Source organism: Parus major, chromosome 3 (genome assembly GCF_001522545.3).
Source record: "Parus major isolate Abel chromosome 3, Parus_major1.1, whole genome shotgun sequence".
Classification (NCBI taxonomy): Eukaryota; Metazoa; Chordata; class Aves; order Passeriformes; family Paridae; genus Parus; species Parus major.
The window spans coordinates 44,718,865-44,745,592 of NC_031770.1; the positions used below are offsets into that span (position 1 = coordinate 44,718,865).

Genomic DNA, 26,728 nt, shown 5'->3' on the forward strand with positions numbered 1-26,728 from the left:
GGGACTGTCTAAGCTCCAGTGTCTTTAAAATTCAGATTAAAGAAAAATGTGAAATTCATGGGGGTAGGAAAGAAACAAGAATGTATTTGTTGAGCAGAAGCCAGCACATACAGTGTAATGGCCTTTACTTTGAGATGAAATAGTAACCATCTGTACAATGAAACTCATCCAGCAAGCAAAATATGTATTCAGATCTGAGCTTCTGTGATTTCCTCACCCTTTGAAATGATCAAACCTTCTCTTATGTGCTTTTATCTCTCCCATTGTTCTGATGTCTCTCTGGCCCTACTGCTCCTCCTCTGGCACATGATGTACAGCTCCATGGTCAAACGAGTCACGGTTTCCCGCTTTCCCGCTGTCAAATATCTTTTACTTCAAAAACTACTCTAAGCATCAGGCTCTACTCTTGCTTCCTATGATGCACACACTAAGAACAATCCTTAGAGTTTGTTGGGGCAAGGAACTTCCTTCTGGCCTGGTTGTTAAGCATTACATAATTACATCACCTATATAAACTGTTTTATAAGTTGATATTTGATCAGTAATGCATTGCTGATATCCTCTTGGGTCTCTTGGTCTTCCTCCCATGACAGTGCAGAATTTGAAATTCTCATGTTGTGATGAAAGCCTTGTTTGTTATAATGGGATTAAGTGTGTTTATGCAACATTGTTCTCATGGATGCTCCTGTACCAGATATTTCCCTTATGGTATTGGTTGTCTTCAGTGGCAATGGTTCTGTACCAGTCCTGTGTATTTATGTACTTCCAACTTACACTGAATGTGCAATTAAATTACCTGTAACAAAATTTTGCTGTCCAGGAAGCATATATTTGGGATGGCATGTGAAAACAAATCCCAGTACTGAATATCCAGGGCTAGAACTGCTTTCCTTGTCACTGTAGATTTCTCTGTAGAAAGGATTTCTGTGAAAGCACCTGCAGGAACTTCCTGCAGCCACACTGAGCTCACCAGGAGACACAGACCTGGCAGGTGTGGTGCTCCTCCTGCTCAGTGAAGTTCTAAGCAGCCCAGAGCAAGCCCCCTTGCTTCATTTTCCCACAGAGCACAGCCCTTCATCCCACAGATGTAACCTGCTGCTCCATACCTGCTTGTGGCTGTCGTACTGCCTTTCATCATGGAGTGACTTCTGTTTCACTTTACAAAATGGGTAGCAAGCATATGAAGAGATTTTTTCGCTGCTAATGTCACCACAGATGGGAGCACAGGCTCCCTGAGAAATCTGGATTGGATGTATTCCACGAAATGCAGTGAGAGAGGGCTTTTTCAGGAGTATGTAGTTTGTGTGATTTATATTCTGATCAAAAAGATGGGATTCATGTATTTCTATAGTTTTTTAAAGTCAAATGACTTGTCTATCCTTGACATATGTTCAATTGCTGGGCTATTGTTTCTGCACATGAATTGATCCTGGTATACTTTCAGTTGCATGTGAGTCAAAACCTTGTTCACATATCTTTTGATTAGTTACATTAAAAAAGTCTCATCTTTGCAGTTTTATCATAACAAAGTCACCAAGAAGAGCAAGAGTTGTAGGAACAGGCCCTGTGTATGCAAACAAAATTCTAATATGCATTCTACAGAACCCTTAGTAATAACATCCTAAATTATCTCTGCTTAAAAGGATTTTTTTAGCATACTAAGAAAAACTAATAGCAAAAAATTAATAAAGATAATTTTGGATTGATGGCTAATTTTTAAAATTTGCAGTACGGTTTTTGTGACATGAAGTAATATCCTGAAGAAAGCTGATAGATACAAATATATCTCAGCAAAGTGCTAAGGAAACTGCAACTGGCAATAATACTGGGAGGGCTGAAAATCTTTATTATCTCTAGATCTAATCTTTATTATGTCAAGATTCTGTGGGATCAAGAACAAATCAAAGGAAAATCCAATTGGACTTTAAACTAGTGACTTTTGTATGCTCAAGGGCAAACCTGATAATCTATGAAAACTGAGAAAAATAGGCTTTTTGTACTTTGAAAAATGCAGTTACTGAGTGTTGCAGGGTTTAAGGAAATGACATGGTTATCTCAGCTTGTGCTGAAATGTTTCCTGTAGTACAATTCCAATGATCTGCTTCCTTTTGCCATGTCTGATTAAGTCTTTTGTCTTCTTTTTAATAATAGGGAGCAAAATACGTAAAATATTCCATTGTGTAGAAACAAACCAAAATACATCAGTGACTGAATTTTCTAAAATAATTAAACGTTGTAGCAAATCCACCATCTTTCCCCATGCCATTGGTTGTCTGAGCCTACAACTATTGAAATGAAGGGACAGATGAGGCTGATGGACAGTTGTCATCTAATCTTGACAGATCTTCTGCCCACCTCCACTGAGGAGAGACTAAAGGGTGTTATCATTGCCCTGAGTTAAGCTAAATCCATGACACCAAATGGAACCTATATAATGTACAGCAGCTGGGTTTCACCATCACCTCCTATCTCATTTTCTTTTCTACCCTCCTCTTAGAGGTCTTTTTGTGACCTTTGTGTGTGGGTGTTTTCCTAGGAGGTGTGACTTAGCTGATTAAGGCTGTGGCATGTCTCATTTCCCTGCTGTGCACCCATGACTAAAAGGGCAGCTAAAAGCAGCATTGTAGTCATCAGAGGCTGCTTGGAGTTTGCCAGGTTTTGGAGTGGCTGATAAGACCATGTGCTGGGTCTGTCTTTTTCCAAGTGCAAGTGAGTTGAAATAGAAGTTATTTTTCCCTTCTAATTCCCATGCTTTTCTCCCCTTTGCTGTGTGGGTCAGGTTTGCTAGAAGGTAGTACTAATTTAGTAGTCCTGATTTCAACTAACTGTAACTTTGGTGCTCTCTTTCACACAAAGTAAAAATTTCCTTTATAAAAACCTAAAGACTATGGGAAAAGGCAATGTAAAATCCTTCACTGTTGTGCTTAATGTGTTTTATTATGGGTTTTTTTTTCCTAGTTAAGAACATTTCAAGTGGACTAAACATTATTTTTCAGCTCCACTTGCACCTGGAATGGGCAGAGCTCAGAAGGGGTGGCTAAGAAAGCGCCACAAAGAAAAAGAAATGAGTAGAAATATCACTACCTCCTTGAAATCCAGTACATATTTCGCTCTTAGGTTGTTTCTTTCTTTCACCAGTAGTGAAGGATAATGAGCTTCAGGGACTGTGGCAACCTGCAATTGAAACAGAACTGTGATATCTTGCAAAAATAACATTGAAAGGACAATAAGGAATCATAATGAGAGAGAAACTACCAGTGTGACTATTTGAATGACAAAACTTTATGTCAAGACTCATTAAATGCCCTCCTTTTTCCTTGGCCAGGACTAATGTTTCATTTGAATGTTTGTCTATGAAAAATTATATTTATGAACTCTGAGAGCAGGTCAAAAGTGCAAAAGTCACAGTTCTTTTCCCTGTAGGCAATGACATCAAAACACAGCTGAAGAACCCAAAAACCAGCTACTGATCATACAAGGTGGGGTGGAGGGACTGTAAGCAGTAGTAACATCACTGCAGAAAATACTGATCCTTAGGCTACTATCACTTGATTTGGACAAAAATTGTTAAAACACTTCCCTCCCTTATGGTCTTACTCGGATTTAATTAAAATAAGTTCAGCTGTCAGTAGGAAAGAACTGCTACATGACCTAAACAGAAGCCTGTCTCCTCGACCAGTAATAAAAGCATATTTCTGCAACAGGAGAAAAGCAGTCTTAGCTCTGTCACTCTTAAAGTCTAATTCAGAATGGATGTTGCAGTTGGTGCTGCTTTATTTACTCTGAGAGCTCCATTCTCACTTAACGCTGATGGGTATGCCTACAGTCTTATCTGTGTGTGTATATGTACGGTCTCATTATACCTATTCTGTGTGCTGAGACAGGTGAAGAATGTTAACATTATCCTTTAGGATCACTAGGCAGGGACTGAAATGGATTAGCAAATTATGTGTTTTGGTTAGGAGACAAGCAGTGAATCACCAGCAAATTGTTGCCTTCTGCTAAATCAGCAGAAACGTGAGTGTCCCATTGTTAATTGTTTATGAGCTCCTTCTAATAGTTTCCTGTAACAGTAAGATCAAAATCTACCAATATTATTCCAAAACATAAAATCCTTATTCTCTGCTGCTTTGTAGTGATATACATCTGGATAATATGTGTGTAAAATGTTATCAGTCTCTTGTGGGAGAGCTTTACACCCACTTTTTTGCTGGTGACTATATAAGTTAAGAGGCAAGCATGGAACCAAGCCTTTAAAAAAACATGTAATACACAGATTAGGCAGAGTTGTCAGAGAAACCTGAGCTGCAGTGCTACTGTTAATGCTGGAAATCATGATGTATTGCTAAAAAAGAAAATGTTAATTGGACAATTAAAATCCCCATTTATGATATGCAGAAAAGCCTGGGGGTTCTGCTTTAATGTAAAGCTGCGTTTTTCGACTGAAATCATATCTGCCTTGAAATGATGCGTGGAAATTTATTTACATATGGTTTATAAATATCTGTATATTTATGGATTTCTCTAATTTCTAGGTGGGTGACACTGCAGTACAGTTTCCCTTCCTTGATGAGGGATATGCTGTTCTGTTAGAAATGTTGGAACTGGATGATGCTTCCGTCATCCCTTGGTGTGAGAACACTCACTTTACTCAGACCAAATCATCCTGCCCTGAGCTGCCCTTTTCACACTGTGATTACCAGGAGCTTAGCCCAGCTGAACTAGAGTTATAAAATCTCCAAAGCTATTGAAATGGCCTCAGTAACCTCAAAGAGAAGATGATCTTAGGTGGATCATCTAAGTGGAGTAAGAGTGATTCTCTTGCTTTTAATGAAGTAAAATCTTACTGCTCGGAGAGACTCACTAACACCACTTTTCAATCGTTACTTCATGGATACAGTTTTTAGGTGATTATTTTGCTGTATCATAAGGCACACAATGCAGTGTCAAATAAACATACTTAACAGGCTGCACAGTGTTTATTGAAAAAGAGCTGTGCACTAAAATGAGTGAAAAGAAAGATACTACAGTTCTGTGACTGATATTATAATATTAATATTACATACTATTGAGATCAAAGAGAGAAAGTCAATAATAAAGATGGAAAATACCTAATATTGTCTTTCAGTGACTACAAAATTAGTCTCTGGTGTCTGGAGAGCAGAAGCACCTTAGTTCAGGATTTGAGATGATGCAAAAAGGAAACATTTCAGCTTGTTTTCATGGGTCGCCTGGTGAGATACCCATGCAACTGACAAAGATGATAGAGTTGTTTTTTTAAATGCCATGTTCTGGGAAATGTAATGGAACTTTCCCTATGGAATCTGAGCTACAAGAAGTACAGCAGAATCCATGAACTGGGAGGGAGAACTGAGCAGGATGAATAAAGTCTGGATGGAAGTAGTATTCCTGAAAATTATGTGAGCAGTTCTACCAAATGCCGAGTAGTCACATCTAAGATTTTAGTGATGGTACAAAATGATCTAATCAAAAGGTAGAAATTATTTTTGAAACAGTCAATGATTTGTGTATTTTTGGACCCAACAAGAGTAATTGTGTTTTAAGTAAGATTAACTTAGAATTTTGTACACAATAGGAAAACTCATTAAAAAAGCAACTCTACAAAAGATTATTAAACAGATATTCAACCAAGAACAAAAATTTGTGACAGAAAATGAGGGAAGAACTAGACAGTTTCCATATGCATCAGTTTCTTTCTTGCCACAGAAGCTGACTAGAAAATAGCTCTCACAGATTTTAGGTCCAGTTCAACATAGCAAACTGTATCTGTCTTTAAAATAACAACATAAACCCCCAAATCCTTCCTTTTCAGAATTCAGCACATTATACTCTATACATTTTTATTTCGATTTTTTTTAGATGCATTATTTTGTTCAGTGAACAGTCACAAACAGATGGTGTTTCCAGTTTCTAGAGATGAGGAATTTCATTAGTGCTGTGGGATGCGATACTAGGGTACCTAAACTAAATATTTATGTAAGATAGTTTCCTCACTTCAGAAAACAGTTTTCTTTTTAATTATAGAAGTAACTGAACCATAGCAAATACAGGTCTTGTGCTCTAGCAAGAACGCCGTAAGTACTGCTAATGTCTTAATTTATTCCTGCAGTATGATATAAGACTCCAATTCAGGAATTCTGCTACTCCTTTATAATAACTATTGTTTTTAAATAAATTAATCTATTTGTTTCTGCTTTACAATTGTGTTAATGACCATTTTCTCTCATATTAGTGAAACGGACAAGTGAATGTTGGTTATTTACTATATATCATTTCCCAGATACCTTATCTACAACAGTTAAGTGCTTGTTGTGACTGGAATGTAATCTCAGTGGTTTTGGTTCTGTTACCTCCATGGAGCTTTCACTTCTTAATGGCTACAGAGACTAATCTTGAGTTAAGAGCCAAACATTTTTTCCTCAGCAATAGCGCAATGATGTTTAGATTTGTGGCTTTTCATGTCAAAAGGAAATTATAGCTCGTGCATGCCTTTCCAGACAGAATAGCTCATGTAGGGTACACTAAAATAACTTAGAGGAAGGTTGGCATAAACTCATAATAATTATAAAGAAAAACAATTTAACCTGTGTAATTATCCTACATTCAAGAAATTAATAAATAACTGTGAACACTGGGGGCCTGTGTTTATGCTGGCCTGTGAAATAATGGTGGGAAAAAGTACCCTTGTTACAGATTTTACTGAGGAGTATGTGGGGAACATCTATTTTTTTCCTCAGTTATCTGCAGTGGCATGTGCACAGGGTTATTTGTGCTTATGTACGGTATGTAATGCTTATCCTTCTGACTCTGTCACACAGTGAGGCAGCAGAAACAATATTCTGTCACTTATGTGACACCACAGACATCACAGAAGCTGTGAGAAGTATTCTAAGGCAGAACCCAAGTGTATACCTCTGGAAATTCTGGCCCTATGTTTTGTTAACAATGCTGAATAACTAATATATTAGGGAATGACTTAGCACACAATTTTTGACTCAAAAAATAGCTAAATTGGGTTCTTCATCCAGAGGGTGGTTGGGTACTGTAGCAGGCTCCCCAGAGAAGTGGTCATAGCATCAGCCTGACAGAGTTCAAGCAGTGTTTGGACAAAGGCCCAGGGTGTGACTCTTGGGGTGTCCTGTGCAGGGCAGGAGTTGGACTTGGATGATCCTTCCAACTCAGCATACTCTGTGTTTCCAATCATTTGTTCACAGTGAACAGTTTGCCTAGTAACAGTTGTAGTCCTGCACTTGTCATAATCACAACTCAAATAAGAAGTTTGCATTATGACCAGCTCCAGTTTTAAGTGCTGGATGTTTTTGTGTCTTGTGTGAATATTCAAATCTTGGGCATTATGTTATGATACAGTTGGAGAAGTGTACTACAAAGGCAGGCAGAAGGTAAAAATTAAGATATTATGTTGTGGTACACAGGTTCAATATTTGTGATTGGAAGACCTTGAAAGTTTTCCCTTTCTCTTTCTTTGTTTCCTTTTACCACCCCCCCCCTTTTATCCTGGAAGCTTCTCCAGGCTACCACATCATCACCTCACATAATATTTATGAGAAAAATACATTTCACCTGTTGGCATAAAGGATACCTAGTTGAAGAATGGTCAGTCTAACTGAGTTTTGCATTATAAAATTCTTTTATCACTAATTAATGATCATTTTAAGTAATGGAAATATTTCCCCATGGAAAAATATTCTTTTTATTGTCTCTAGAGACAAAACAATTAGTTGCTTCTCCAGAACCTGCCAAAAACTTTGACATTTGGTAACTAGTATCTGATTAATGCATCAGACAGGTAGCTAGTAACCTGTAATGCATCCTAGCAGAAATTTCATGTTGTTCCTTGTTCCTAGTGTTTGTGCTGTCTACCTTCATCCTTGCCCCACCTGCAGTTGGTTGTCTCGGCAGCCAAGGAAAAAATATTCTTTATTTCTTTAGAAAAAATGCAACTCTGCTGTATTGCTGAAATTTCATTTTTTTTAAAAAAATGAAAGTGTGATTATGCCTTCTCAAAAAAGGTTGTTTTTTTTTTTTTAATGTAGACAAATATCTTATAAATTATTCACATTACTCAAGTTACAGAACTGAACTTCACAGCAAAGATTGTCGTGGTAGGGACAGGGGATGAATTTTTTCTGGTTTTATAAATTTATTGGAAAATTATACAGTATATATATATATATATATATATATATATATATATACAATTATACAGCAGTGGATTGCTGCACATTAATAAGAAGGAAGGCTTTCCCTGTCTTTGTTCCAGGGAGCAATTTAAGTCCTCAGATATTAACTCATTCAGAATAAATCAGGAACATGGAGTATCTAGAATCTTACTTTAAAAGATTTTGAAAAACCTTGAAGAGCTGATTTCTCCAACTATTTGCAAAAGCATTGATTTTTCAGACTGACATATGGTTAACATAAATTATTAACAAAATTAGAATTACCTTCCTATTGATTCCTTTTCACTGGCTAAAAACTGATGGTATTTCAGTTGAAGAATGCAAGCTGAAGAAGGCACCAGAAACATCTCCATGTATCCATAAAAGAGGGAGATGGATATACCTTTCTATACATTATAGTTGTACAGTGCATGCAAATAGTTACATAATGACATAACCTGTTACAAGACTGAGAAAACCAGGAAATTCTATGGTAAGGATGCTACTTAATGTGCTCTTTTAATGTAAACCAACATTATTTAGAAACTTAATATGTTATTGCCTCCCAAAACAACCAAAAGGGAAAAAAACACCACCTTCAAAAAACCATTTCTTCTGGGTTTGTGCTTCCCCACAGCTTCCAGTGAATTTGTCAGTGAGTACATTAGAAAAAGATTAGAAGAGCAATAAAAACTCAAAAGCTACAGGAACATGAAAACACAAGCCAACTATTTTTCCCCAAAATATAAGCCACAAGATCTACAGCTCCTACTTAGTGTTAATAATCCCCCCCCCCCCAATCAAATAATGAAAAGAGAAATTAAAAGCTTTGAGCTTTGTCAGGAAGGAAGCTTCAGACAGTGATGGTTTCTTGTTCTTAGGTGAGAAGTATCATTTCCAGACTTTGGCACAGCCGTGTTCCAGAATACACAGACATGAGCCTGAAGAACAGAAGTTTATATTAAAGTAAAAGCTTGTCTGTCTAAATTTAATTATAACACTGTATCCCTGTGTAAATTCTTGCATGCAGCCTATATGTGGAGTACAAAACATGTACCTAATGACAGACATGTTATTAACTCTTATACTATATTTTATTCTTTCAGGAAAAACAGTAATTGAAGAAAATGCAGTATATTATTGAACTCCAGGGTGACCTGGCAAGCATATAAGTACATGGTTTTAGACATAATTACTCTCACTTAAACTCTGCTAATCTGCAATAAAATTTTTTACATTCTATGTGGAATTTGGTCTACTAATTTTCTTCTTTCCAAGTCACATTTGGGACCTAAACCAGCATAGATTTTACATTGACTCAATTTCATTGACCACAGGGTGTTGATTTATGACATGTGATAGGAGATGCAATCTTTCTAGTTTTACAGCATTTGGAATAACATGTTTGCAAGGTTGATATTTGGCTGAAAAGTCTGACATGCTGTAAGAAAGAGCAGCACCAGGAAGAAAGGATAGTATCTACTCTGTTTAATTCCTATTGGCATTATCTTACTCTGTGCTTCCAAGAAGAAAAATAGTGTGGTAGTATATGCTGCTGTAAAAAACAAAGGAGCACCTGGGAGTTCGCTTCATGTTACTGAATACGGAATGTTCACAATACTTGTTATTATTACAAACAGCAAATATTGTTTGTTTCACATAGAATATTACTTTGAGTGTGTGCACACAAAATTACCTATGAATCTTCTAATACTTAATTTAGGTGATTAAAATTTATGAAAGTGCTAAAATCCTTATAATAGTGTCAATTTATGTTCCAAATCCTGCTGTGATACCTCAGAAGCGCTGTCATGCTGGTGCTGCTGTAGTGTCTCTGCATCACACAACAAACCCTGGGTTTTGCTGTGAAAATTGCTGAGGGCATATTATGGATCTTCACAGCACTGCTGCCTTGGTAATCCAGGCTTGCAGGAGCAAGAAGCCCTTGCTGTGCAAATGCAAAATGCATAAATATTTGTCGTAGTGACAATTACAAACAGGCACGGACATGGGCAGATTTCAAGTGAGAAATTAAGAACATAAAACAAGAACAGGACCACAAAAGGTCTTCAGTAAGTAGCATGTCGTATTAAGTGGGAGAACTGGACCAAAAATTTGACAGGCTGACTCTAGATCAGGCAAAAATGAAGCAGACATAGTACATGCATGTCAAAAATACAACTAGATGGCTAATAAAACATAAACCAGAGTTGGAAGAAAATGACAGGTTTCTTGTGAAAACTTTTTGTTAAGCTTCAGACGTTGTGTTAGAAACTTTAAATTCACAAACCAGTACAGGATTGTTTTGGCAAAAGTAGAAACTTTTTTTCTGCATTTTTCCTATGGAAAGGACAGTTGTTGGTGATAAAAATCTTCAGACTTGTGGAAAACAGTGGGCTTGATGAGATGTAATATAGATTGAAAATTATAAAATAACAGTGGGGGACACAAAGTGAATTGCTATGGGGTTGACTGGCATCTTAAACCTTGGGGCTGGCAGTCCTGGAACAGGGAGCCTTCTTTTTCCACACCAACACAAGATATGCAATTCTTCTGAATTACACCTGTAAATATCAGACATGGAGGATGTTTATTCCTTTATTTTTCCCACTAGTTCATCCAATAAATAATTCTGTGAATTTTACGTTGTTATGATAGAAAGAATCATGTTATTTCCATTTTTGACCATTATTTTCCATTGTTTTAACCAACCAGTTGCTTTCAATTATTCAGTGCAGTTAACCATAACTGCTGATTAAAACCTCACATCAGCTAAAATGCTGGAACTATATTTGTGTTTTGCACATGTGTACATATAATATTCTATGTGTACTGTACATATGAATGTTTGTCCTTGATGAATAATTTAACAAGAACTTTCCATCTACATTAGGCCTTTATCACCCTGTTCAGAAAGTTTCTGGAAGAATCTTTACTACTTTTTAACTTTGCTTCCTAAGCAAATTATCTGATGTGGCCAGATGTGGTGCATGTGTCTCTGTTACTGCATAATATTTTTTGAACTAAGTGGAAAATTCCAACAATTTAACAGAAGGTTAATAGTATCATACATGCTCCTAGCCATTTCATTAGAACAGATGCACAGGTAAAGAAGATAGCAGATAAGACTCTTTGGTGTCTGAACAACTGCAGCTTATACATTTCACTCATATTAGACATCAACAAAGCTGTGTGTTAGAGGAATATTACTGCCCTAGCATGGAGAAAGCTTCAGATGGAGCTTTTTTTCTTCATAAACACCAAGGAATCTAATTATGAGCTCCAAATTTTAAGAAACCAGGTTTGATCAGTTCCACTGTTCTTGGAACGACTTCCATGATGTCATAATGTACTGAAAACTGTACAAAATGTTTCGGGCACTGATGTTATAGTGAACTATATATAGGTGTTTTTTTTTCTTTCCTTTCTCTGTAATGTCCTTGTTTTTCATGCAGCAAACAAAAAAGGCATCTAATCTGATACTCATCTTCATAGTCTTATGGAAAGTACCCTGGATGTTCTACGATCCAGACCTTGGACCAGGTGAACTGAGATTTATAACCATATGAAACACATTCACAGATAGTTGTGCTGGAACTGACTTGTGTGCTAAGCAGGAGAAAGGGATAGGATAGTATGATAAAAGTTATTTGTTCAGTGCCTTTTGGTGAAACCTAACTTTTTAAACTTATCCAAATTCAAGAATTTTCTTCATAATTGGGATCTATTCCAAGAAATACCTTTCAGTCTAAAAAAATTGAAGAAAAGATACTTAAGAGGTTTGAATGAAATATGAATGAACACTATCAAAAGTCTTTATTTTATCAGTCTTAGAAAAAAGAATATTTTCAGTCAGTAGTAAGCTTGAGAGGTAAAAGTCACTTGAAGTCAGTAGTAACTGAAACCTGGAAATTATAGAGGAAATGCTTAAGTTGTCATAACTCTGGAGTTCATCTTCAGAACCTCTGTGTTAAACACTCATACATTGGTTGCTCTAGAGGTCTTATGGGTCATGACTTCTCTTGCAGCTTCCAGTCTGTCAGACAAACAGGTTTTCCACTGCTGGAAGTGATGATAAAATCTCACAGTGCCACACTTTTTCATTATGTCCTTGAGCATAAAGTTACAGATTATGAGTAGAGCTGCTCTAGAAACACTTTCCATGTATTTTGCTATGGTAGCCACACAGTCTGTTTACCGAAATAGTTATGATTTCATTATGTTTACCAGTTTTGGTCCTTCAGAAGCCTTCTGTAGTTACACATCTCGCACATATTTCACTCTATCAATGATCCAGTGTTAATTTTACTCTCACCTGAGATACCCTGTTATGTTCCCCTCAGGACTATTGCATTGCATGAACAGAGGCTTTCTGCCATACACTTGTTTCAGAGTGCTGCTGCTGTTCGGAGTCGGGTGGCTCTCTGGCTTGCCACACTTCTTTCTGGAGGCCAAGCATCCTCCCTGATGGACACAGGTGTCATTGTGAAGGTACGATCTGCAGGAATGCTCATGAAAGATGAGCTATTCCGTGGCAACCCTTGACTTCACCCTATGAAGAACGCATGGTAGCTATCCTTCAAGGAAATGGTATTTTAAAGCCTTACTAAGATTCACGCCGAGTTAAACTCACACGATGGTTCAAGTACAACACCCGGCGAAGCCGTGTTGTACCTTCCATCTCTTTCCCCCGACAGTACGGTCGGCTGACCAAATAACCGGCTCAGAGCCGTTTAATTCTCCCTCTCCTGAGGCACCTCTCAATGCAGCACATCACGCCTAACTCCTGCGGGACAGCCGTGCCCAGGCAGGCACCGCCCGCCCGGCCTTCCCGGAGCCTCCCGCAGGAGCGGAGGCAGCGGCGGGTCGGGCAAGGCCCCGGGCGGGTCAGGCAGGGCCCCGGGCGCGGCCCCGAGCCGAGCCGAGCCGAGCCGAGCCGAGCCGAGCCGAGCCGAGCCGAGCAGCAGCCGCCTCTGCGCGGAGCTCCGGCAAGGGGCGCTGGGCGGCGCCTTTGGAGTGCGGAGGGAGCGGGCTGCGGATCACCTGCAGCGGCGGGGGGGCCGGGAGCTCCGCCTCCCCTCCTCCCCCGGTTAATCGCATCCCCCTCCCCGCGGCAGGCACAGCCAGCCGGGCAGCGCTGTCAACCTGCTGCAGGCGCTCGGGCACCCGCACCCCGCTCGCAGCCGGGGCCGGGCTGGGGCCGCCGGCTCCGCCGCTCTCGCACTTGCCCCGGCCCGGTGCGGCGCGGCCGCGAAGCTCCTGCCGCCGTCCGCCCGGGCACCGGCAGCAGCGCCGGACAGAAGGAGAGACAAGGGGGAGCCATGGCCGAGGGGGGCGAGGGCGAGGACGAGATCCAGTTCCTGCGAACTGTAAGCGCCGCGCCTGCCTCCCTCACCTCCGCGCCGTGGCGGGGCGGCGGGACGGGCTGGGGGCTGCGGGGGCGACGCCCGGAGCTGCCGGGGTGGGAGCCGGGCGGGGGCAGCTCGGAACGGGCTCCGGAGCCCCGGCACCACCTGGCAGCGTGCGGCCCGGGGCCGGGCGGGGGGCGATGGGCGGCCCGCTCCGCTGGGATGAGCGGGAGGGGCGGGCGGGGGCAGCCCGCGCAGGCGGGCGGGGGCGAGCGGCACCTCCCCAGCAGCTCCTCTCCAGCAGTTCTTCTCCAGCAGCTCCTTTCCGCGCTGCTTTCCCGGCCGCGATGTGTGCGCCTACTGCAGAGACTAACCGAGCGGCCGTCCCCAGCGCGAAAGCTGCAATCACACTCCCTTCGCAAAAATAGGCTCGGGGAGATAAAAAAGCACCTCTCTCACCCTGTCCCCTCCCCACGGAGATTCCCGCTAACTTGTAGGCGTTCTCCTCGCTGGGCACAGACTACTACGGCTTTTTCTGGCGTGCGCATCCTTTCGTTACTTCGGTCCAGAGCATGTTAAGGCGCTAGAGCGCTTCTTCCTTCCGTTTAATTAATACATCGGGACCGCTGCATCTAATGCTTATCTGGATTATGTTTGTTCAAGCAGTGCTTTTATTTATCTTTTTCATCTCCCAAGTGCCGTTGATATGCACAATCCTAGCAAGTTTTGCAGACAGTCATCTGCATCTAGAATGGTGGTGTGTACAAACCGTGCCACAGTTTGGGCAAAAATTGCTGAGACATTTGTTAAGTAGAGCTGGAAACACTGAGACTGCAGGATAAAGCTTAACTTCTCTTTTATGTAGTACAGTCTGATTTAGAAAACGTTCACGTCCAATGGCTTGTAAGAAAATGCATCTAAAAAGGGGTGGAAGGAGAGCAGCATAGTGTATGTGAAACATATTCAGATGCTGTTTGCAGCATTAAGAATCCTGGCTCTCAGTTGTCTTCTGTTTCTGTCAGAAACCATGCAATAATAGATGTATGCCTTATTATTAATTTTTTTGTTGTTTATTTGAGGATTGTTGGAAAATCTGCTTTTACAGAAAATACAGCTGTTACGCAACATTGGCATGAAGATCGGCAACTTTTTTTTTTCCTGTCAGGGTTATGTGACTTGTATTGTAGTGCTGCCTAACACCTAAAGACAAAACAGAGAAAATACTTCTGTGAAAGATCAATAGTCATCTCAATTTATGAGAATCTTTTTTGTTAGTACTTCTCACTGGCAGAGATTTTTGGAAGACTTGTACAGTGGCAGCCTTACTGCAGGCTTGAGTGATAAGCCTAGTTCATGTTATCTGAATGCTTAATAGGGAAGGAGAAGCATTGAGCATGCTAATACAGCTCAGCACATCTACAGTAATATTAAACTCCAGCACCTGACAGCAGCAGCATGTTATGTAAAACAGCACTCCTGATAATGTGTGTCAGGCTTAATACAGATTTGGCAAACCCGGTCTTAGATAATACTTAAAAATGTTTAGAATGTTGCACCAGTGGTAAAATGACCTTGAATATGGTAAACCGAGGCTTTTGGGAGGCTTGTCATGGAGCTTAATCAAAAAGGCCTGAGGAACCAGTTTCATGTGAAGTTTTGAGTCTATAATCTGTAGTGGTATGTAAGCAGTGATTTTTACTCTTCTCCTTCCACTTTGTCCAAGTTACGAGCATTACTTGGAAAAGTCAGTGCTTTCAGGAATATTTTTTCATGTCGTCTTCCGCCTCTCTATTGTTAGAAAGCTTGGATTAGTGGTCTCTAAAGCTATTATATGTGTGTAACTTTCTGAATGCCACTGGTAGAAAGCACTGGAAATTTGATATTACCCTGGTAATTACTGCAGTTTTTCTTTTTAGTTATTTATTTTTAAAATACTAATTAGGGACAGATGGATTCATAAATGTTTTGTAGATAAACGAGAACTTTTCAAAGAACACTGTATGGAAGCAAAAAGCATTCTGTGCTTTGAGTACTTTCAGGGTGGCATCTGTAGGCCTACTACATGTAAACAGTGCTCTTCATATTTTCTTCTTTGGTAGGACCTAATAAACTTCCTAAAATCTTTAGAGTTTACCCTGGAATGTAAACACTACTTTTTTTCGATGTTTAAAATTGTACATGAGATTTTATTCAATTAAAAATGCCCTTTATTTGCATTAAGCTACTAAATTGAGTCTGTATTTTTGCCACGTGTTGATTGGAAATTTCGATTTTTCTCTCCTCTTCACACTTTCCTGTAATCAGTGATTCCTCTTGCTCTTTTTTTTTCTTTTTTTATTCTCCTGGCATTCTGCGGCTAGGATGGATATCTGTTTTTTTTGGGAATGATTGACTTTGATACATCACTTCTGAGATGTGAACACAGCCTGTTAATGCCCTGTATTTCTGGAAGCAGCAGAGTTTACTTTGTTTGGGTCAACTTTGGACAGACTGGAGCTCAGCTCTGTGCTGTTCAGTTCTTCTCAAGCAACTCTTTTGTAGTCCTGTGAATTACTTGCATCTCTGGAAACATGGATTTTGAGTGCTCCAGGTGGAGATGACCTTTTATTGTGTGTGACCATTTTTAGGCTTGGACATTCATTCTCCTGACTTCTCCCATGGAATTAACATGTAGCATGCAGGAGAGGTGAAAGGGAACAAGTATCCTGCTGTGTGTTTGTTAGTTGTGTGTCCAGGGAAGGCCTCTTCACTGTAGAGGACTTTGGGGTGTTTTTTAATGCTAAAAAGATCAAGGGTATGTGCAAAATAGACTTCACTGTTTAGTCTTTACAATTAAGAGTCTAAAACATTCATCGTTGATATGGAAATTGCCTGGTTTTTATTTGTTTGTTTTTATTTTTATTAGGCTGTGTAATTTGATTAGAGTGAAAATAATTCCAAGTTCCAGGAGTAAACAGAGAATATTTTCCCCTAACTGCATAGGCTTTTTCCTTAATATGCATGCACAAGGACTGTTTTTTGTGACACAGAACCCTCATACGGGAAGGCCTTTGCAAGAAGTGGGGTGGCAAGCTGCTGAGAGGATAAAAACCAATTGCAAGGTTTCAAAAATACATTGCCTATATTTGTCCCTTATATTTTTAAAGGTTTCCTGACTTTCAGGAGCAATATGTACCTAAAAGTGATGAGAAATGTGTAATTCAGCTATTTGATCTTGTGATGTTCCTTATGCCGCTGTGTACGGTTTTCTGGAGTTGTGGAGTTTCTTAAATTAGAGGCAGGTCTGCTTTTAGCTGTTTATGGTAGGAGACACCAACAGGACACACTGAAGTAGGGCTGTCAGGGTGATGGTTTTTTTCACTGTCTTCTGAGACAGTGATGACTACCATGCCTGTCAGGAATCAGAGGCATAATCACTGTGAGCAGCACATGTTCCCCAGGACCATCTCTTTTTTTACTTTTTTCTTTTTTTTAAGGTTTGAATGCTAATGTTTCATGTTACACTCTCTTCTAATGTCTTTTTAATTTTTTTTTTAAAAAAAAAAATTTAAAACTAATTTTAGCTTGCAGTAAAGAAGAACCTCTTGTTTCTATGAACGTGTTCTGTGCTGCTTTATTTTCTACATGGGTTTAATGGTTCAGAGTGTGACTGCCAGTGGAAAGCATAAGTGTGCTTTGCAACACTGGGAGAGCAGTTTGAAATAAATTTAAACATTACTAAGGATTCATGTTTGACATGCAAAAGATTTTATTTACTCAGTTTTTATACCTGAGATGATAAAAGAATGAAGTTTATGGCAGAGAAGTTTGAAATGAAGAATGTTGTGTATTCCCATTTCTAGGACAGCAATTCTGTGATTTCAGAGTCTGTTCTATTCCAGATATTCCTCATTATGGCAGCATTTAGCCAATGAGTGTCACTTTAAATCTGACTAAAAGTCATATCCTTACCTGCCATCCTGTGGAATTAGGGGACACAAAAGGAACCAGAAGAAGCCAGACCTGGAGATTATTGTAAGCTAAGTAACTAAACAGTAGAAGAATTACGTGAATCTCTCAGTGAAATGGAAAAGTTGTTTTTTTTTCTTTTCTTTTTTTTTTTTTTTTTTTTTTTTTCTTTTTTTTTTTTTTTTTTTTTTTTTTTTTTTTTTTTTTTTTAAATCCCTCAATGCTTTTGATGTGCTGCTTATCTTTTAAAGGGATTTATCAGAAAATGTGAGATTCTGGTAACTGCAGTCATCAAACATATGATTGCCAGAATGCACTGAAGAAAATGCTCAAAAGCAGTACTGGCTATTAGAAGCAATTTTAGAATGAAAGAATGCTGAAACCCACTTTGGATATCCTTTGTTTATTTTAAAAAGTGTTTCTTGTACTTGTCAGTATGTGGCTTTTAAAGATACACCAGGGACTGGCACAAGAGACCACTGTTTAACAGCTCATGTGAGGGATGGCGTGGCTGAGATTGCAGCATTTGTACCTTCCTCTCTAAGGCACTGCACTGCAGTACAGATACTGAATATGATCTCAAATTCTATTTTGGAATTGAGCTGGACAGCTTGTTTGTAGTGAAAGGGTTTTAGCTGGGACATGCAGTCCAGTTCTTCTTTGGGGATTGCATGTGAACCTTTTATGTATAATATTTTGGATTCCAAAATTGGTTGCCCAACATTTTATAGCACCTTTAACATTATACTAGTGGATGAAATCAATTGTCTAGTGCGTGTACAGTTTTGTTCCATGTTCTGCATCTGGAAATTGTCTGTATTTGATGTGTGAGGAGGCAGCTGGGAAACTCTGTAGCTAATAGGTGGTCCACCAGGGAAGTTTCTTGATAGCCCTGTGAGTTGGCTGACTGATATTCTGAGAGAGAGAGCTGCATTTCAGAGTCTGAAGATGTCTTGATGCATCCTGATTTCTGGAACTGTGAAGACCTGAGGAAAATCCATTGTAGGAACTTAAAATGTGGACAGACCGTAAAAGAGAGAATACCACTTATTTCTGACCCAAGATTTAGAATGGGCTTGAGAGCTATGTCTGACTTGCACTTCTCTATTTATGTGCTACATTATTACAGGCATATTTTAAAGGTGGTTTTTCCTCTTACATGACTGTGTGGAAAATGCACAGGATGATTCTAACTCAAGAAAATAAACCAGTCTTTCTTTAGCAGGGATATGGATTTGTTAAAGTATTTCTCTGAATCAAGGTAAAAGACTGGAAGCTGTGTGGACAAATACTGACAGTGGACTTAACCCAGGAAGTATGTGAATTAAACTGAAAAGACAGAAGTATTTTTCTTCTGATTTTTGATTCGTGTTGAAAATCTGCATTAGTTCTGGTTTTGTTTTATGAATTAGACCTAGGCTTTTGCTTAAATTTCCTGATCTGACTGAAATAAAGCTTTGTGTGGATGACAGAAGGAAAGTCAAGAAGTGTACATATTACTATACTTCCTAATAAAACTTCAGTGACATAAATTTGTTTTGTTTGGTAATAATGCATAAATAACCTTTGAAATGTAAAATGACCACATTTTACCAGGGTGAAAAAAAGAATTTTAACTTCTAACTGTGTCTGACACATTTATACTCTGGACTTTTCCCTGTAGCAAAGTAAGGCTAGCCTGGCATAATTTTCTGTCTCCAGTCTGTATTCTGCAAAAGACCTGTGCTATGTTTTTCAGGTGTATGGCACCTGAGCCGTGTCTGGCTGTGTTGTCTGTACTGCTCTGGAAATGGAGGGTCTTTGAGTCTTCCTGGTACATCTGAGTAACTGAGAAAGGGCCTAACGGAACTAGTTTTTGGTAACAGTTTAAGCCTTTTTTATAGGCAACCACAGCAATATGGAACTTACTGTGATATCCTGTGACCATCAGAGGCACAGCTGTGGTATTTCTTTGGTCTCCTTGTAAGAAGTAGAGCATCTTAAGGGCACTGCTTGCACCATCACGAGAGGTCACCCCAGTTTCCCAGCAAAGACTAGCAGGAGCACCCATGTGGTTTTACTGCAATGTAGTGTTATACTGTAGTCCCTCGTTATTAAGCATGAGATTCATTATCTAGTTACGCATTCAGTTATTAAAGAAATTTTTCTCTTTTTTAAAAATTTTCTTTTTGTTCAGTGCAACTTGTGAGGTGAAGGGTTTAAAGTCTTCAAATGTGTTGCTGCTCCTCGAGCCCAGTGATGTTACTCAGCTACTACAGGTTGGAACAAATGTTTTTGATGCATGTGATTTAGTAGAAGCTTTTCTTAGCTTCTCAGAATTGCTTAATAAAAGCAAAGTGTTATCTAGATGCCTTTTTTTAGGAAGGGGAAAGATATGGTAGGTAAGGTGTCATAACACGAGCTGTGTTAACTTATGTGACAGCTGCAATTTCTCTATAAATGTAATGCTCTAATAGACTTAAAGTAATATTAATATTTTCATAAGAGGATTCACACTAAAACTACATAAAATTTTAAATAAAGAGATGATGTCAGTCCTTCAGTGTTGTGGTATACTTGGATGGTTATCATAGTCATGAATGACTTCCTTATAACTGTCATGTGCTTGAAGAAAAGTGAAGTATATTAGGTTTCCTAGTCATTCAGTAGACTTCCCAGAGGGACTTTGGCAAAAATCGACAGTGTATCATTCCGTAAGATGCGTGGATCAGTTAATTTTTGACATGGATGACAGCTTAGTGCAGGACAAGTTTTTTTGTCACTGAGATGGAGTGACAAGATCATTGAGTTTTGTGAGGCAGCTTCCCAGAGGATTGAGTAATAGTGCTATATAACAACAGACCTGTATTACCTGGTTGTCTTTTACCTGACTCTGGGAAATAATATCTGAAGGATATTAGCTGGCAGAACCAAATGCCAAACACTGGCATGTCCTATCTCTCTATCTCTCTGGAAACCTCTCTGGAATTCTACTGTGAAAGCCGTGAGTACTCTGAATTTGAAGTATATCTCTGCTTAAATCCTTCCTTCAAAAGAATGATGAAAGGAAGCAACACAAAATTTGCATTGGCTGTCTGTGAGCTTTTCTGGGGATTGCCAGAATGTGAAGTTGTATTAATGGAACCAAGCCAGAAATGGCTGTCTCTTACAGCTATATTTCTTCCTTTTAAACCAGGCAAAGCTGGAAAAAACAAGTACCTGGGATTTGTGTGGGATGTGTTCTTTGGCTTCAGAAAAAGGAAAACGAGAAAGAGGAATGTATCTTCCTTTGCTGAATATGCCAGATAATTTCCCGTGGTGTATGAACATCTTCATTCCTGTGATGGGCAAGTGGAACTCCTTGTATATAAATTTAGGTGAAGGAATGAATGGAATATGAAGAGTTTTCAGAGTAAGCCTAGGCAATTGGATAGATCTGCAATAAGACTCAGTAAACCTCTGGATCTTGGGATCCATTCTCAGGTAACTGGTCCTCATTGTATGTCAGGACTGTAGCCATGTTGATAAACATTTGAACATCACCTTCTGTGTGTTTATTTCCTAGTTGTAAAATGGAATAATTTAGTTAGAACTAACATGCTAAGCACAAGCCAGATCATTAAACCTCTCTCCACAGACAAATGGGCTTCATCCTTAACCTGTCTTTGTAAAAGCTTTTTGTTCCAATGGTGACAGAAGCAACCTAAATACCTGTACAGATAGGTAAGAATCCCTAGCCCTGCAATGGTCACAAGAATTCTGTGTGCTCCTAACATTGACACATATTTTTTTTTTGGCAAATCTACAATCACGTGACTTCATATTTTTGTCTATTTTCTGCCCATCCATATAAAGTGGATTTTGCAATGCTAATGCATAGATAATTATGTGTGTTTACAGTCTTTATGGCAGACAAACCAGGGATATGGACTGCCTATTCCCTTTTCCACGCAAAAGAAAAGTAAAAAAATTCACAACATGTGATGCAGGGAAATACTCAGTAAGGTTCTCCCTATCCCCATCTCTTTCTTCCAGTGTTACAGGTAATTTAATAGCTTTTCATTGCTTAAGAGTTGGATTAATCTTATTTTAAAATCTTGTGTTAAGTACATGTGGTTTTTGGTGTTTTTTATTCTGCCCCAGCTAAGACAGAAGGTAAAGGTTTATCCTGTGTCATCCTGAATTTGCTGGGGTTTTACTGTGCCGCGCCAGCTCCACCCGGCTCTGCTGGGCTCAGCTGCCTGCATCATGTGTGCCTGGTTTATTGTAGTCTTGGAATTATGTAGTGGGTCCTTCAGAAAAGCGAAAGAAAAACCACTAGTCTAGTATTAATAATTTCAGGAGGGTGATAGCTGCACAGGTAAATCCAGAAACTCAAATGCAGTAGTTGTTGACTGAATTAATGATTCATACCCCAAGATGATTTTCAGTAGGTCTTTACATGATGGTCTGACTGCCTGATCAGCTATGTCAGCCTTATTATTTAGTCTTTAATCACTTCTAATGTGTCTCATGTAATGAATTATGCATTTAAAGAGTTACTACTTTTGCTGGTGGTATGTCAATGAAAGAAGAATCGATGGAGGCCTGGTCTCTGTTTTGATCTGACCAGGGCTCTTGTAGAAACATCTTGTAAATTTTCTTTGATATGAAAAGGTTCCTGAAATCCTGTAGAAGAAACATAACATTTTTGGATAGCTTCAGAATATTGCAATGTTATGCCTCCAAGTCCATTTCTGGAATCTGCTAGCAGATTCTTGTGACTTGTACAGGAAGAGTACTGTGTTTGTTCTGTGCCCTATCTTCTGGTTCATTTTAACTTGCTTTTCTTCAGAGTTTCAAGATCTGTCCAAAACTTTGTTTAACCCCTGTCACTTTTCCTTGGTCTTGCCAGAGCCACTGAGATCCTTCTCTTCCAGTTGGGTTTGATACTTTTCCTGATTTTAAGGGTGGCACAGCTTCAACCTAAGCCTGTGGTAGAACTCGCTATTGTCTGTAGTTGTGAATTTAAGTATTCATTCAAATTGATAGAAGGTTATGTTTGATTGGTTTTTTTTTTTTTTTTTTTTGAAGGGGTTCTTTTAAATTTGGAATTTCTTTCTGACTTATTTATTTTCTCTTTTTAATTTTACTCCTGGTATGGCAAAGGACAAGGTCAAGATCTTGTTCTTTTTTTTCCTTTTTCAGAACAAGAAAATAAGTGTTTTAAAATTGTCACATAAAGTGTACTAAGACGTCAGAAGTTTTCAAAAGAATTTCTACAACATGTATTCAGAACACCATTTGTCTTGATGTATGATTAGTCTGCATTTTCTTTCTCCTTTTCCTTTGTGTGCTTCACCTCTGGAAAGATTCATCTTACTGAACTGAAAGACTCCAAAATCTTCAATTTCAACTGAACAACAGAGTTTTTCTAGAAAGGGAGAGGGATGGAGTGTAGGAGGGAGGGATGTCAGAACTTGCAGGTGAGCTTTGTCATCCTTTTGAGATGCATAGTTGCCTTTTCTAAAAAAAAAATTTAAAAAAAAGCACTTTTGCATAGAAAGTGTAATTTAAGTTTAGATGCAAAAAGAAACACTTTCATTTTTCATGAGTGGGAGGTGAAAAATGAGTAATTAGGTAGTGAGATTTAGATTTTCATGTTCCTAAAGGTGAATGGAGGTATCTTGTTCTATGTGAGATGTTTTGCTCAGTTCAGCAAAAAACTATACCTGCATTTTAAAATACTGAGATGCTTATACTTGTTTATTGACTTCAAGCAACTGAAAATAGATTTTATTTTTTTTTTCCTCCCTTCTGATTTTGGAATTCTCAAAAAAGTACGTCTTTAAATCTACTGAAAATTAAATGGATGTAGTTCAAAGGTGTATCAAGCTGCAACGTTGACAATCTGTTGAAAATGTTACAAGCATCACTTTATTCTGATTATGTCAGAAGTAATGTATTGCTGTTTTCTCTTTTGAAATTTCCAGTTAGATTCTATCTCATAATTTGTATGTCAGCTGCAATTGCAGCTGAATTTTCTGAATTTCTTCCTTCCTTATACTAGAAATCTGTTACTGAAGCAGAATTAGATACTTTCTATTTTATGCCTATTTTTTATTCTGCTTTCTGTTCTACAGTCTATTTCTCTCTTGACAAGCTGTAAAGATAAAACAACATCAGTGACAATATTTTTTCCTTCAAAACCAGTTTGTTTTGGGGGGCTGTCCCTCAGACTTTGTAAATCAGCTCATTGCAAACATCCTGTGCCTGACTTACAGAGTTGTTCACTCTGTCCCTCTGCATAAAGGTATTTTCTGCCGATCCTAGGAAAACCTCTAGGTGCGAGTTACTGTATCAGTTTTCTGAGGCTGTAATTGTGTAATGTAATCCAATTAATATGGTGTATAAGAGGTGCTCAACCTTCTGAACTTGGTGGGGGGACATTTGTTTCTTCTGCATGGCATTTGCACTTCTGTTTGCACAGGAAGGCCTTGCTGCACTTTCTGTTTTACTAACAAAATAAACTAACATGGGTCAGAACACACATTCAGTGAAGGAATGAGCTTAACTGGTGGTGAACTGTGCAGGATTATCAGTGTTAAGAAAACTACTTCTTTGTGTACCTCTGTAACTTCTGTTGATGAGTGAGGTTTTTTTTTTATGATGATTTATGTCTGTTACAGAATTACAGTTTGACAATTGGAACCACATCTAGAGCTTGGGAAGCGCACTTTGTTGTAGTAAGTTCCTACTGAAAAGTTATGGTTTGCTATTACTGGTTGTATCCTAGTAATTTGTTTTATTGGGAGGGGCAGGGAAACAAGGAGTTCTGTGAGTGAAATGGGTTTGTAGCCTCACTGTATACCTTTAAACAGAATAATCAGCCAAAAAAAAATACTCCTTTCAAAATTTCTATCTGGATCTCATTTTCCTTGCCTAAGGAATAAATCTTTTAAATGAGAGAAATACATAAAACAGGCAGATTGGTATAACAGGTTGTTAAAGGTTGTTCTATTAACAAAAGTCTAGAAGAAAATACTTATGGCACAAATACATTCTTTGGCCAGAAGCCTAAAAACAAATCCTCTATTGCAAAGACTGCTTCAAATAAAATCCTGGCTCTCTTACCTATTGCTTAAATGATACTGCAAATCAAATGCAAATTAATTGATTTTAGTATATTGTCTAGCACAATAATCTACTCTTCATTTGTTAAACATTCCGTGAAATGATTTGTTGGTCCATGACTGCGAGGTCTCTATATGGCCATGTAAGTTTTTTATAAGTCTGGTTCTGTTCTCGCTGATGTTAATGTCAAACCTCCTCTAGATTTTAACCAGAGCTGAATCATGCACTAAGTGTGTTGTGTGCTGTTCTGTGTAATGGCCTAAATGTGTTGAATTCATGTCCTTGTCTGCCGTTTTAAGACAATTAATATTTATCTTGCTTAGGTGCCAGAAGTGTGTGACCTGGCTTTTGCACAATTAGTTTAAAATTGTGTGCTTGTTGCTAATCCTCCGTCAAAATATTTACATCTAATGGTAAAGTGTTCCAACTTTGCTCTCAGATATATCATCTTGTCCAGTTCTGCAAAGGTAATAATCCTTCATGTTCTCCTCTTCTCTGAGAAGAAACTTTTTTCTTTTTCTACCAGTCTCCCTGATGTCTTCGTTAATAACTTAAATATTCTTCCAGAGTTGCATTTGTGTATTTTTCTGTTAACAGTCTGCTTTTGCTGTGTCCAGCACAGATTTTATTATGTCCACCATGGAAGCCAAAGTTAACTCTAATTTGAATTTGAGATTATGAATATCCAATTTGAATTTGAGATTATTTAATTTTCTTAGGATGTTATCTGTGCTGTAGGGGAATACTGCTCTTTAGCTATGAGATACATGCAAAATGCTTCTTTTTTCTATTTACTTTTTTTTCTCTTTCAGTGTCATATTTTTATTAATACTTTTTAGAAAATACATGTTTTTACTTGGTCTGTCAAGGTTGCGATATCTGTTTGTCTTGAGGCACTTATCACTGCAATTACTTTTGTTTAGTTACTGAAGAAAGTATCAATTATACTCCAGAGTAAGAAATTATCTTGTCACAAAGTTTCTGAAACATTAGCGGTGTACCTATGATTTTTATTTGGTGTCTGCAAGCCTAAGGAAAGTCCATTTTAGGAATATCAGCACTTGGTGGAAATGAGCTCTTGCTGTGCAACATTGCTTTTTCAGCCTCATGTATTAACTATGGCAGTGGTGAAAAAGCTAAAATTATGTGGACTTTCAAATTCATTGTAGAGATCATGTAAGCATTAAAATGCATTTGCTAGTTTTTTGAGTTCAGAGTAATTTACCTTGCACTTGGATTGGAGCAGAATATATTATGAAAAATATATATAGGCATAGGAATATGCCTTCTGCTCACCTTTGTCTAATCTCCCTAGTCCAGCACTTGAGCTCTTGACTTCCAGTAAAACTGGAAGGCTTCAGTGGAAAGAACTTTGACCACTTTCCTTGATTACACATGGTTTACATGGCAATATCTGGTAATAGACATTTTCCAGCTTATTTCCTGCTGAAATAGTCTGTAAGGTTCTTCATATTTACTGGATTTTCCATTCACATAACCAAACCTTCTGTGAACCCTTGCATATGTTTCATTCTGCAGTTTCCAGCTGTCTTGTTCAGAAACTTCTATTGGAAAGTAATTACTACAAGCTATGGCATGGTGCCATTACTGTGTTTACTTGAAATGCTGTATAGCAGGTTTTTGTTGTTTTTTTTTCTTCTCAAAGATTGGAGTTAATTTTATTAGACTTAAGGAGACAGTGGTACTTGGATGAGAATGTGTCTTGTTATTTCTTCAGTTTTTTTGGATGCTTTTTGATTTGTGTATGGGGTTTTTGGGATCTTTTTTGCATCTAAACTAACCCGTATCTGGAATTGAAACGTTTCTTTTCAAAACATTATCTTTTTCATTGTGAAGAGCTGGAGTGGTGAGGCCAAAATGGTAGTACTTTTTCTTGAAGAGGATGATCTTCAGCAAAATTGAAGCATGTATGAACAATCTCTTGCTCTCTTTTAAAACTGACCTACATTCTTTTCTTCTCCTGGTCCAACTCTTGCTGAAGTAAAGGTTAATAGATTTCTTGATTTAAATGTAGCATTTGTTCAAAGTGTAATATGTTTTCATAATTAAGATTTTATACCCTAAAGAGATAAGAGTGTTTTCTCTTAAACTCATTTTATTTTTATAATTTAATAAATA

At 38.4% G+C, this 26,728-nt stretch overlaps 1 protein-coding gene across 6 annotated transcripts in view; it reads left to right on the top strand.

The window, feature by feature from the left end:
- Window positions 1-13,287: 13,287 nt before the first annotated feature.
- RYR2 (ryanodine receptor 2) overlaps window positions 13,288-26,728 on the top strand; it is a 378,942-nt gene continuing 365,501 nt past the window's right edge. For all 6 annotated transcript variants that reach the window (XM_019006059.2, XM_019006061.2, XM_015621997.3 and 3 more), the window contains exon 1: window positions 13,288-13,570. In XM_019006059.2, the coding sequence (XP_018861604.1) occupies window positions 13,523-13,570 (48 nt within the window). In that variant the 5' untranslated portion in view covers window positions 13,288-13,522. The remainder of the gene's footprint in view (window positions 13,571-26,728) is intronic.